The 12,996-nt window shown below is 52.5% G+C and overlaps 1 protein-coding gene across 1 annotated transcript in view; it reads right to left on the bottom strand.

The window, feature by feature from the left end:
- Positions 1-12,996, bottom strand: part of PCNT (pericentrin) — a 112,484-nt gene that overhangs the window by 30,288 nt on the left and 69,200 nt on the right. Inside the window, 6 exon segments of the mRNA XM_045084283.1 lie at positions 690-1,400; positions 7,570-7,761; positions 8,709-9,533; positions 10,967-11,059; positions 11,980-12,132; positions 12,361-12,504. Coding sequence (XP_044940218.1) covers positions 690-1,400; positions 7,570-7,761; positions 8,709-9,533; positions 10,967-11,059; positions 11,980-12,132; positions 12,361-12,504 — 2,118 coding nt within the window.

Here is a 12,996-nt window from a genome sequence, read left to right on the forward strand (position 1 = left end):
TGTGCTTCTAAGAAGTTAAACAAACCCGGCCACAGTTCTCTAGGACTATTTTAAAGGAGTCACCAGCAAACATCTCAGATTAAAAAACAGTTCCGTGGTAGTGTGCGTACGGGTATCTCAGGTATCATGTTCCCTGTAACTTGTTTTTTATTTTATCTAACCCAGGATGTGCAAAATCTCAATATTATTCCGTATAAAAAGACACAGTCCATCTCAAAAATAACTTTTTGAGATTAATTAGCATTAGATGTAGAACCTAGTAAGAAATACAACCGAAAACCAATCTAGGAAACCCACCCTAGACAAAGAACCAGAACGACAACTACACACGCAGGCGGGTTTGGGGCCGCGCTGCTCGAGTCCGCGCTAGTGAGCGCACGGAGGCCTGGCACATCTGAGTAGGACTCGTGCATCTCACGTACTTTCAGGAATACCTCAAGTCCTCTAATTATTCATATTACAACCGACTGGGGCTGGTGCTGCAGAAAGCTGGCTGTCCCTAAACATGGCTGACCAGGGGACTGCCGTGCACACCCGCGCCGGGGCCTCTGGCCCCGTGAGGAGATGAGCCAACAATGGCTGCAGCTATGATACTGCAGACGCTGAGGACATACCCCCATGGGAACACTCTGGGGCCTGGGCAACCCAAGGACGCCAAATCAGGGCAGCGGCCCCAGAAGACCACTCACCACAGACATCCACTGCACATGGCGGTCAGCGGAGGGCGCCCTGTCTGCAGCCAAGGGAGACGCTGCCCACCTGGAGGCCTTTCCTGCTGCTGACCCCCCCAGGTACCCAAGCAGCTCCACCTGGTCTGCCTGCAGTGAGGCACTGGTCCTGTCCTGCAGGGAGGCGTCCAAGCTCAGGGAGTCCGAACACGGCGTCAGGGGCAGGCTGGGTGCAGGCTCAAGGGTCGAGTCCTTCCTGACAACCTCCGGCGAGCTCCAGGAGGACAGATCCATTGCCCGGAGTGCATTCTTCAAGGGCCCGGGCCTCTCAGGATGGGCCAGGTCATGGGAGCCACCGTGGAAGCCTGCTTGTAAACAAGGTGACCCGTCCTGCAAATCAACCTGGTCTTGCTCGGGAACATCCGACATTTCATTTTTTATCAGTGGATCCTGACTTCCACTGAGGTCGATTAGATCACATGTGGTTTTCCCGATACCAGACGCATCAACAAGAGATTTATCTGTTCCTTCACCATTATCAGAACAATCACTCCAGCTGTTTTCTGGAGCACGTGGAGATGCCACTGGCTGCTGAAGTCTGAAACCCTCGGTCTCGGTGTTCTGGAAGTTCACAGAATTCAGCAAATGGTTCAGCTTTTCTTGAAGTTCTTTCACCTGACTTAGGAGACCAACTTTCCATGGCTGACAATCTTCCAGTACTTTCCCCTTATTCTGCATGTAAAAAGGAACAGGCATAAAGTGAAATAATGGAATTACACCTAGTCATATCTGTCTGGTTTCTATAAGCCAGTTTCAGAACTGCCTGAGCACTTAAGAAGAAGCCTCCACGATGAGCGCTTGGGTGGAGATTTCAAGCTTTTTTAATTCCATGAAAGACAGAATCACAGCTGAGAGCTCCTTGCCTATGAGCTGAGTGCTGCAGAGGACTCTGGGAAGATGGTAGAGCAGGAAGCAGCAGGAATCTGTCTCCTGCCCAGGCACCTGCACTGGCAGAACCGTGCCTGCTGTGTATAACTCTGGAGTCTGTCCAAGGCTCGCACCTTCCAGGGGGAGGCTTGGAGGGTAAGCTGAGTCAGTCTGGGTCAGTTCCAGCTCCTAGCACAGCAGCAGCTACCCATTCCTGGACCTCCAGCCCCTCGGCAGGCTGGGGTGCGCCTACTCCTGGAGCATCTCGCACACAGCCTGCAGCACCTGGGTGGGCAAAAAGGACCCTGTCCTCCAAACACTGGGCATCTGTGCTCTGCTTCGGCTTCTGATCGCAGCCCAGAGGCAAAGTGGTGGGAAGCCATTGTTGTGGCCCCTACCCGTCCGGCCGAAGTGACCACCAGAGGATTTAAAGGGCCACTGTCCTTCTTCCCCACTGCAGCATTTTTCTTTTTGAGGAAAAACTAAACACTAGAACATTAAAAAAACAAGTGCATATAGAGAGGAAATGAGAAAGTACACTGCATGTGCCCAGGTGAAGGTGCAAACTAAGAAAATATCTGAAGGGACCTGAAGTTTAAACTTCAAGCTGATCCTCAGCACAGAGACAAACTACAATTAAAAAAAACAAAAACAAAAAATAGCAAATTATGAGTAAGTAGGAGATTCAGATTTCCAAATATACAGTAGACTCAAATGTTCACTGGGCAAACACATACCAGAAAAAAAAGTATCCCAAGGCATATGAGGAAATAGGAAAGTATGGCCTATTCAAAGAACGAAAACAAACCCAAAGGAACTGTCCCAGAAAAAGACCCCGTGTCGGATCTACTAGTCAAAACGGTTAAGACATTTGAGGAACTAGAGGAAGATGTGGAGAAGATCAAGAAAGTGATGTGTAAACAAAGTAGAAATATCAAAGGAGAGAGGAAAATCTAAAGAAACCAAAAAGAAATGACAAAGCAGAAAAGTAGAATAATTAAAATTAAAAATTTACTAAAGGATTCAAAGACAGATTTGAGGAAGAGAAAGAGCTGAACTGAAAGACAATAATGGAAACGATCGTGTCTGAGGGAGAAGGAGGACACTGACAAGTGAATTCGGACTAAGGGACCTGGGGGCAGCGGCAAGCGCACCAACATACGCATTGTGGAGTCCCAGAGGACGATAGAAAGGCGGCTGAGAGAGTATCTGAGGACATACTGAAGAAAAGTTCCCAGAACTGATGAAAGACACAAATATAAACATCCAAGAAACTCAACAAACCCCAAAAAAGATGAATTCAAAGAGAGACACACCACGCTAGGTGATAACCAGATGCATAAAAGCTAAAGGCACTAACTGACTTGTCACACACAAGGATCCTCAGTAACATCACCAGCAGGTTTCTCCTCAGAGACCGTGGCGGCCGGAGAACAGCCACTCGGTATATTCCGAGTGCAGAAAGAAAAAACCCTGCCAGCGAAAAATCCAACATCCAGCGAAACTGTCCTTGAGAGTGAGGAAGAAATTAAGATATTCCCAGGTAAATAAAAGCAGGAGTTTGTGACCACTCCACCTGCCCTGCAAGTGCATCTGTACGGCAAACACAAGGTTACCAGAGGGTGGTAACTCGAGGTCACGTGACAAAATAAAGACCTCAGTAAAGGTAAGTGCAAGTACAAGAAGAAAAGCCAGTATATACGATGGTATGCCTGAAACAGAACACTGATTGTTCAAATACATGAATTTTTTTAAAAGTTCATGCTGCTATGACAGTGGTTTGCAACTCCACATTTTGTTTTCACCATGATTTAAGACACATTTTTAACAAGTTAATGGTCTAAAAGTCAGTATTATTAACTTCAGTTTGTAACTCCACATTTTTTTCTACATAATTTAAAAAATTAACAAATATAAAACAATCATTAGTTTATCCTGTGAGGCACACAGGTATAAAAATGTACTTGGTGGGCGCCTGGGTGGCTCAGTGGGTTAAGCCACTGCCTTCGGCTCAGGTCATGATCTCGGGGTCCTGGGATCGAGTCCCGCATCGGGCTCTCTGCTCAGCAGGGACCCTGCTTCCCCCCCTCTCTCTGCCTGCCTCTCTGTCTACTTGTGATCTCTCTCTGTCAAATAAATAAATAAATAAAATCTTTAAAAAAAAAAATGTGCTTGGTCACAACAAAAACCAAAAAGGGTGGGGCAGAGCTAAAAAGGAACAGTTTTTAAGAGTTAGGCTGGTATAAATTCAAACCACAGTGTTATAATGCTGGATTCTGAATGTAATGCCTAACAGAACCACACACACACACACACACACACACACACACACACAGGCAGCTATAGTATATATATAAAGAAATGAAAAAGGAACTTCAAGATTTCAGTATAAAATGTCAAGTAAGCACAAGAGAATACAGTAATGCAGGAAATCAGAACAAAAAAAAGCTATATAAGGCATATAGGAAACAGCAAAATGACAAAAATATATGCTTCTTTATCCATAATTACTTTAAATATAAGCGGATTAATCTCTCCAATCAAAGACAGAGATCAGCAGAAAGGATAAAAACACATGATCCTGGGGCGCCCGGGTGGCGTAGTCAGTTGGGAGTCTGACTCCTGATTTCAACTCAGGTCATGGTCTCAGGGTTGGGAGATCACAATTCCCACTTCAGGTTCATGCTCAGTGGGGAGTCAGCTTCACCCTCTGCCTCTTCCCCCCCATATGTGCATGTGATCTCTGTCAAATAAATTAACAAAATCTTTGAAAGAAAAAAGATAGAAGCACGAGGCTGCTTCCAGACTCATGGCAAGAGCCCAGCATTACCTTGATACTAAAGCTAGAAAAAGACACTACAAAAACGAAAACTACAGACCAATATCCCCTATGAACTTTGATACAAAAAATTCTAAAATGCTAGCAAACTGAATTCAGTACCATACTAAAAGGATTATAAACTCTAACCCAGCAGTATTTACTCCTGGAATGCAAAGACAGTTCAACATAGGAAAACCAGTCTACATAATACACATTAGTAAAATGAAGGAGAAAAAAGTCACGCGATTGTCTCAACTGGTGCAGAAAATGTGTCTGACAAAGTTCAAGACTCCTCCATATAAAGACATTCAACATACTAAAAGAAAACTACCCTAACCTATAAAACCCATACATGAAAACATGCAGTGCACATCACACTCAATGGTGACAGACTAAAACGTCCTCTAACACCAGGAACAAAGTGAGAACTCGTGCTTTCAGCACTTCCCTTCAACATAGTACTGGACCTTCCAGTCAGAGCAATTTTGTAAGGAAAAAGACATAAAATGTGTCCAAGTTGGAAAGGAAGAACTGAAATTATCTATGTTCCAAGATATGATTGTACATGCACAAAATAAAGATTCCATTAAGAAAAACCCCATTAGAATTAATATATCAACTCAGCAAAGTAACAGGATACAAAGTAAACACACAAAAAATCAGTCCTATTTCTACACACCGACAACGAGCCACCTGAAAAAAGGAGGAACACATTTCCATTTACAACAGCAACAGAAAAGAATAAGAGTTCACTGAACCAAGGAGATGCAAGTCTTGTAAAGAAAACTACAAAACACTGATGAGACAGATCACAGAAGAGAAATGAACGGAAACACATTTCCCGCTCATGGACTGCAAGGACTAGAACTGTTAGGATGTCAATGCTAACAGTGATCGACAGGTTCAAAACAATCCCTGCAAAAATTCTAAGGATGTTTTTTGCAGAGACAGAAAAACCCATCCTAAAATTCAAAAAGAGTCAACACAGTCCTGGAAAAGAACAAAGCTGGAGGATTATAACTGTCTGACTTCAAAACTTACAACCAAGCTGCAGTAATCAAAGCAGTGAGGTGTCGGTGGGGGGCTCAGTCTGCTAAGCGGCTGCCTTCAGCTCAGGTCATGATCCTGGAGCCCCAGGGCTAAGGGTAGGCAAGGGCTCCGCAGGGGGTCTGATTCCCCCTAACCCTCCCCCGCCCCGACTCGCTCTCTAATACATAAAATCTTAAAAAAAAAAAAAAAAGGTTAAGATGGGGGGAACCCAGCTGGCTCAGTGAGTGGAGCCTGCAACTGCTGGTCTCGGGGTTCTAAGCAAGCCCCAGGTTGGGTGTGGAGATCACTTACCAAAAAATAAAATCTTTTTTAAGATTTATTTTTCAGGGGCGCCTGGGTGGCTCAGTGGGTTAAAGCCTCTGCCTTCGGCTCAGGTCATGATCCCAGAGTCCTGGGATCGAGTCCCGCTTCGGGCTCTCTGCTCAGCGGGGAGCCTGCTTCCTCCTCTCTCTCTCTCTGCCTGCCTCTCTGCCTACTTGTGTTCTCTGTCTGTCAAATAAATAAATAAAATCTTAAAAAAAAATTTTTTTCAAAAAAAAAAAAAATGATTTTCCATCTGAGAGAGAGGAAACATGAGGGAGTGAGAGAAGAGGGAATCCAAGCAGACCCCCAGGAGCACGAAGCCCAACGCGGGGCTCCATCTCACCACCCCGAGATCATGACCTAAGCCGAAACCAAGAGTCAGACGCTCAAACGACTGAGCCGCCCAGGGGCCCCAAAAATAACAGCCTTTCTTTTTTAAAAAGTGGTTAGAATATAACTCTTAGGTTGCATGTATTTTACTACATACACTAAAAAGGCAACTGTCCTAACCTACTTCTGTGGTAGTTTACTTAAAACAGTAGCATTTTTCCTTTTTTTTTTTTAAAGGGAAAAAGGGCCTGGAAGATTCTAGATGCAAACACTGAAAAATGTAAAAGTGCGGGGGCCCGGCTGGCTCAGCTGGAGGAGCGTGGGGCTCTTGATTTCAGGGTCACAAACGCAAGCCAACACTCGGTGTACTGATCACTTAAAAACTAAAAGATAAGAAAAAAAGAAAGAAAAATATAAAATTGTGACTTATGGAGTGAATCTTCAATTTCCCTGTCTGTGTGTAACTGCTAAGAATCTGGCAACCAGCTCATGACCACACAGCTGGGCTTTCCCGTAAGAATTCAAACAAATGCTCTTATCCCAAGGGCAGTGAGGAGTTTGCGGGGCAGAGTTCAGAAAGGCCTCTCCAGCAGAACTAAAAGTCCCGCAGCGTCTGATAAACATATAAAGCCACAGCCGAGCATCTTCTATCAAAACCGCAGGCACATGCCACACACCTGCTCTGAGACCACTGGACCGATCCCTGCAGAATCCAGAACCACCTCATTTTAGAGTAGGACTGTGGTGCATACGGCACATTCCAGAAGAGTTCTCGGGCCGGGAGAGCGGGAACATTCTTGTCAAACTGCGCAATGTCCACACCAGCAGGTTTACGGGAGGCTAGGAAGATCCTGGGCCCACGCAGGCCACAGATCGAAGCACACTTTGCCACTGCACTTAGGAAAACCTCCCAACCAGCCAGCCACTTCCTATGTTCAGAACATCTCGACCCTGCGACACCTGACGTGGCCAGCGTGCAGCCTTCCCCACAGGAAAAGAAAAGTCAGCTCTCCTGGGGCAGCCCTCGCGGTGACCAGAACCCCAAACAGTTGCATTCTTGATCACTGCGCTCTTCTCTGCTGGGAGCACGAACCAAAGTATGGAGGAAAAAACCCTGAGGTCCAAAAAATAAACAAGAGCCTTTCGAAGTAACCGACGCTGGTGATAAAGGCCTTGAGCCCCAGAGCAGCTGTGTGGGCCACCTGTCCTCACAGGCACACTCTAGAGACAGGCCTCGCAGTGCAATAAAGTCCTACTTGCAGTACGCAACTGCTTGTCTCCACAGGCTGAAAGACCATGGAAAAGAGGCTAGAGGGTTTCTTAAGCGAAGGTACAGGAGTTCAGAACCGATCTGAACAGACGAGTGGAAGAACCTGAGAGGGCAGCTGTCCTGTGTAACGCGCATGACCCCTCCGCAAAAGCGTCAGGGACGTCTCTGCCCGTGCAGGAGCACGGCCGCGTGCCACGTACCTGCACCCCTCCCGGCCCTGGGCCGCCGTCCTCCGTCCTCACGTGCATCTCCTTCTCCGCCAAGAGCAGCTCCGACTGCAGCTGCTTCTGGCAGGCGGCCAGCACCGACATCACGCTGTCCCGTCTGTGCAGAGCCGGGTGGTGGAAGCACTCTGGGGCCTTGGCCAGCTGCAAGTCCTCAGGAGCTGCACGCTACAGCAAGCAGGGAAAACATCGACAATGAAGCTAAAGGCACCAGAGTCTGACATGCCCTGAGCCCCGTCCCTGGGCTCCCTCGGGTTCTCGAAGCTCTAGAGCGCAGCGTCGCCGGCAGGACCCCGAGGGAACGTCCCCGTCTCCTATGCATCTCCTACATCAGACCAGAGCTGTGCCCCACAGTCCTGCTGCTTGCACATGGCCACCACAGGTCAGGGCACAGCCCCAGCTGGGCCACCCCACGACGCACGGGCCAGAAGGAGAGGTTCTGGAGTGGCACAAGGCATCGGGCAGCGAACCGTGACGTCTCCTGAAAAGCAAAGTGCAGCTCGTCCCAATGTGACACGAGCCTGACAAGCGCCCAGGAAGGAAAACCCAGGGAACCTGGGCAAGCCACAGCCTCTCCGTCTCATCGGATGCTCCCAACCACGGGCTCCGAAAGCCTCGAGTGACAACAACAGTAGGTGAGAGCTGTACGAAACAGGGAACCTTCCGGTCCGGTTTCACCGTCTAACCACGGTCTGAAACCCGAGCTTCTGTGGCGCCTAACCACACCCAGGAGCCCCGAACCTCAGTTCCACTCGACGCATCAGGAGCTGCCCACGAAACCACAACCCCCGCTGCCACAGAAAGGACACCCGCTCCAGCTTACAGACAGAAGACCAGCAACGGGAGGTTCTGCAGAGAACTCGTAGCCCCCTCTGGTCCAGCCCCAGTGCCTGGCCACCCACGGCCTGCGTCAGGGCCTCTCACAGGCGCCAAGGGCCTGCTGGCTCTGCGTGTGTGCCCGTGCTCCCCGCCCCCACACCCGTGCCCACCCCCACGTGCCCCCGTACCCCCCGCACACCCCTGCACCCATGGGCCCCCCGCACGCCCGCGTCCCCCGCGCCCCTCCCCACAGACAACAGGCCCCCGGCACACCGGCAGGAGGGAGCGCAGCTCACCTGCGCGTCCCCAGCCCGGCCCTGCGGGGCTGTGGGCGGCTGCGACTCTTCGTCCCACGAGGCCCCTGCAGCCCTGGGGCTCTGGCCCTGGGGGCAGCCCTCCACATGAGGGTGCAGGTGGACCCGCGGCGCCTGCTGCCCATCTGGCTGCCCCTGGCAGCTGAGGAAGCGGAGGTGCAGCAACTGCAGCTGGCGACCGAGGCGGACACACTGGACCCGCAGCCGCCGCAGCTCGGGGGGCTCGCCCTCGGTCTCGGCGGCCAGCGGCTGCTGCTCCAGCGCCAGGCGGAAGTGGGAAAAGGCTGCCAGGAGGGCCTCCAGCTCGGCCGACTGGGCCAGTTTCTGCCGCTTCATGGCGTCGATCTCTGAGTCCCTTTCCGCGATCCCGGCCTCCTTGGCCTCCAGGGCGGCTTCGAAGGCCTGGATCTGAGCCGCCAGGCCCCGGACCTCTGCCTCCCCGTGGGCCGCGCAGCGCTCCAGGTCCGCCAGCCGCGTCGCGGCGGCCTCCTCCGCAGCCCGCAGCCGCTGCTGCAGGGCCTCCAGGGCCTGGCCGTGCCTGCGCTCCTGCTCCGCGAGCAGCTGGCCTGTGGCCCCCGCCGCCGCTAACGCCTCGGGTCCCACGGCGGGGATGGCCAGCGCCTGGCCGCTCTCAGCCCCAGACCCCGCGGGCCCCCCGAGCGAGAGCTCTCTCTGCAGCCTCTCGATGACCTCATGCAGCCGCTCCGTCTCCTCCACCTTCTCTCTCTGCAGGCGCTGCTGGTTCTCTCGCAGGTTCTCGATGATGGATCTCAGCTCCTCGACCTCAGAGCTCCTGTCACACGGGACCTGGGGAGGAAGCACGGTCAGAGGACAAAGCCAAGCTTCCCCTTCAGTGCCTCTCCTCAGCCTGTGGACGACCCCCCGGAATTGCCCCGGTGCCACACTCAGGCACGTCAGGTGCACCGAGCCGCTCAGAGTCACACAGCGGCCGCCCAACCACCTGCTCGGACACTTGCCGCGTCCGACACGTACCGTGCCACCCCCGCTGCAGGCAGGGGGGCGCAGACCGGCCACTTTTTCACCTTCGGCATGTGTGTTCTTTGTATTTAAACTTTATAAATCATGAGTCAAAATCACTAGGGATCCGTCTAACACTAGAAGAACCAAGCAAGGAAACGGGCTTGGGAAGGAGCACTACCGACAGCCAGGACCAAGGCGCACGGATGGGGCCACGGGGTCTCGGTCAAGGCCACCCTGGCTACTCCAGGCCGAGGGCTGGGGCCCCTCACGTGTTGGAGCAAGCTTTTCCTCATGCTGCTTAGTGCTGGCCTCCAGAACCGTAAGGTAGGAACTGTGCTCATACGAACTCTGGGGCTAACACAACTGAAACTCAGACGTTCAATATCCCGCCAAGACTACAAAGACGGAAAGTAGGAAGTCAGGTGGAAATGGTCATCAGCAAAGCTCAAGCTCCGTTCTCGTGAGGCTGAACCACCAGTGACACGGACCGACTCAGGCTCAGTGGACGATCCTTAGCCAATTTCTCACACTCCAATGTCTGCTTCCCAGAAGTCGAGGGTTTCGTAAGAATTCTTGGTTTCATTAGTACCACCTCGTGCCTTTAAACTCAAGATCAAATCTGGCCCATACTGAACACAGAAGTAAGAAAACAGATGGCTTTCTGGTTGTGACTTCGATGGCATGAGTGGTCCTGGGACACACAACTGTGCATCTCCGAACTCGGCTGTGACCAGTCCAGTTAGCCAAGGGCACTCTGGCGGCTCAGGCAAGACTCACGGCCAGCCCCGGGGCGCCCCGCACTTCTGGAGCACCGCCGGGGTCTCAGGAGTGACGCCGTCCGCTCACGACCTGGACGTACCACTGGCTGCTCCAGGCACCTGCCACAGAGCAGCCCCACCACCACACAAACAGAAACCAGCACGGAAGGTGGTTGTAACCCCAAAACCAAGACGACTCCTCCGGTGTTCCGGGCAGATGGGGCAGGCAAGGCCAGAGAGGGGCAACACTGGTTGCCCCAAAACAGGAAAACTGCGCAGGCTGGGAACGGAGGACACAGGTGGACACGTGAGGCAGGAGCACGTCTGGTCTCCGGGATGTCTCACGCAGGCTGAGGCAGCTCCGCTCCGAGCGGGGCCCTACAGAGGGCCGAGGCCCGAGAGCCCCCACCCCAGGGTGGTCAGCAGGGGCACTCATCCCTCGACGAGCGCGGTTCCGGTGCAAGACCGTGGTCTGGGTGTGCGGTGCCGGGAAAGGCCTACCTCACCAAGCGCGCCACTTCCCATGCCGGCCAGCTGTGCCCCAAGCTGCTCGCTTACACGCACCATCTCCTCCTCTTTGCTCTGAAGGAACGCCTGCAGGAACACAGTAACCGGCCACAGCTGTGCCAACGAAACGGGGCCCGAGCGCAGGAAGCACCCCGCCTGCCTGCAACTCAGCTTGAGAACGGTCTCCTGTTCCCACTGAAGCAGCAGGAAACCCCCCCGGAGAGATGCCTGCTGCCTGCGATTGGCTTACAACCCTGCTGCCATGGACGTCGCACACGGACGTCACACACGTGGCCTGGGAGCACCCACACAAATCACAGGCCGAGGGTCTTCTGGCGCCTTCCGCTCACACCGACAGCTGCTGGGCGCCACAGGCCAGGGCTCGGCACTCAGGCCATTTCTCTACAACTTGACTCTCCACTAAAGCACGTTATATTAAGATGACAAAGAAGATTTAAAAACCGTTTTATAGGAGAGTGCCTGGGTGGCTTGGTTGGTTAAGCGCCTGACTCTTGATGCCTGCTCAGGTCGTGGTGCTGGGGGCGAGAGATGAAGCCTCGTGTGGGAGTCCGAGACTCTCCTGCTGCCCCCACGTCCACTCCACGACCAGCCAACCAACCCCTCTCTTTCTCATCCTGCTCTTATGAGAGGCTAACAGTGAGCTACTACTTAGCAAAAGTCACCTCTTCTACAACAGGGTAACCCTTTCATGACCCAAATCAGGTCAACGCTGGTGGTTTATTTCCTCTTTACAGCTTCTGCCATCGGACAGGTGCGTCTCTCCTATAAAAGACGGGCTCTCAGAGCCATAAGCCGGATGCGGAGGGACGCGGGCCACTGTCCCCTTTGGTGGCTCTGGGCTCCACCCCAGCTGCTGACCTCAGTACGGAAGGTCAGCGCCTCCTACACACGGACAGCGCGTGCGTCCTTGAGCTCCGGCCCCGGTGGGCCACAGCCCTGCCAGGAGCACCACCCCTGCAGGTGTCCGGGCGGGCGACCTGGTTTACCTTCAGGCTGGCGTTCTCCTCCTGAAGCTCCTGCGCGCCGGCGGCGGCTCGGCTGCACTGTGCCCCGAGCTTCGCGTTCAGCTGTAGCACCTCGTCGCTCTTACGCGCGAAGTCGTCTTTAATCCTCTCCAACTGCTCTCTTAGGTCCAACACCTTTCAGTAGAACAGGAAATCCTGGAGATGATCTCATATTCTGCCACTCCATCATTACTAAAATTACTTTAAAATATTTAAAAGTACATGCCACGAGGAGTCATCACTGTTTCATAACTGTGAAAATTACAGAGCTCTCCAGCCGTCACAAACCGTTCGCAGACCGGGTGGGGGTCCCGCCCCGCCAGCAGCCCCGAGTGGGCGGAGCCCCGGAGCCCCCGCACTTGCCTCGCGCTCTCGCTGCCGGAGCGCGCTCTGCACAGCGTCTAACTGGACTTTGGGGCCCTCAGGACGGCTGCCTGCGGGAGGCACAGGTTGCAGAGTGGACACCAGAAGCAACTGGCTCGTCTGCTGCTCCAGCATCTCCTTATCCTGAGGAAGAAGAAAAGGTTTATTCTCAGTAAGTATCTCAGGAATCAGGGGCCTCGAACTGTGATTATGAGTGCACTGTGCCCTCAGACCTTCCCGGTGCTCCGCTGAGCGTGCCTGTGCACGCCCGCCGTGAGAGCCACACGCCGGCTGCGCTCCAGAGCGCCCCTGGCGAAGACAGGGAGCCGACCAGAGCCGTCGCGTGTGCCCGCAATGCCACCGCTAATTATTCAAGAAGGTGCAGAACAGTCTCTAGACTACGGCTGTCACAGCAACAAAAGGAAAAAAAGTAAAGAACTTGTCCGAGAACAGGACAATGACTGACAATGACATCATACATCTGTATAATGCACATTAACATCTCATCAAGGTGTTTCCAAAGAACGGTTACCTGGGAAAAATTAGTCACGACAAGTAAAAAAGTTACAAAAGTGGTTCAACTTTGTAGGAGGAAAAAGGGCACTGTCTCCACCTGCGGCACCTGGTGAGCTCAGG

Source organism: Mustela putorius, unplaced genomic scaffold (assembly GCF_011764305.1).
Source record: "Mustela putorius furo isolate JIRA1106 unplaced genomic scaffold, ASM1176430v1.1 tig00000765_pilon_pilon_pilon, whole genome shotgun sequence".
NCBI classification, from domain to species: domain Eukaryota; kingdom Metazoa; phylum Chordata; class Mammalia; order Carnivora; family Mustelidae; genus Mustela; species Mustela putorius.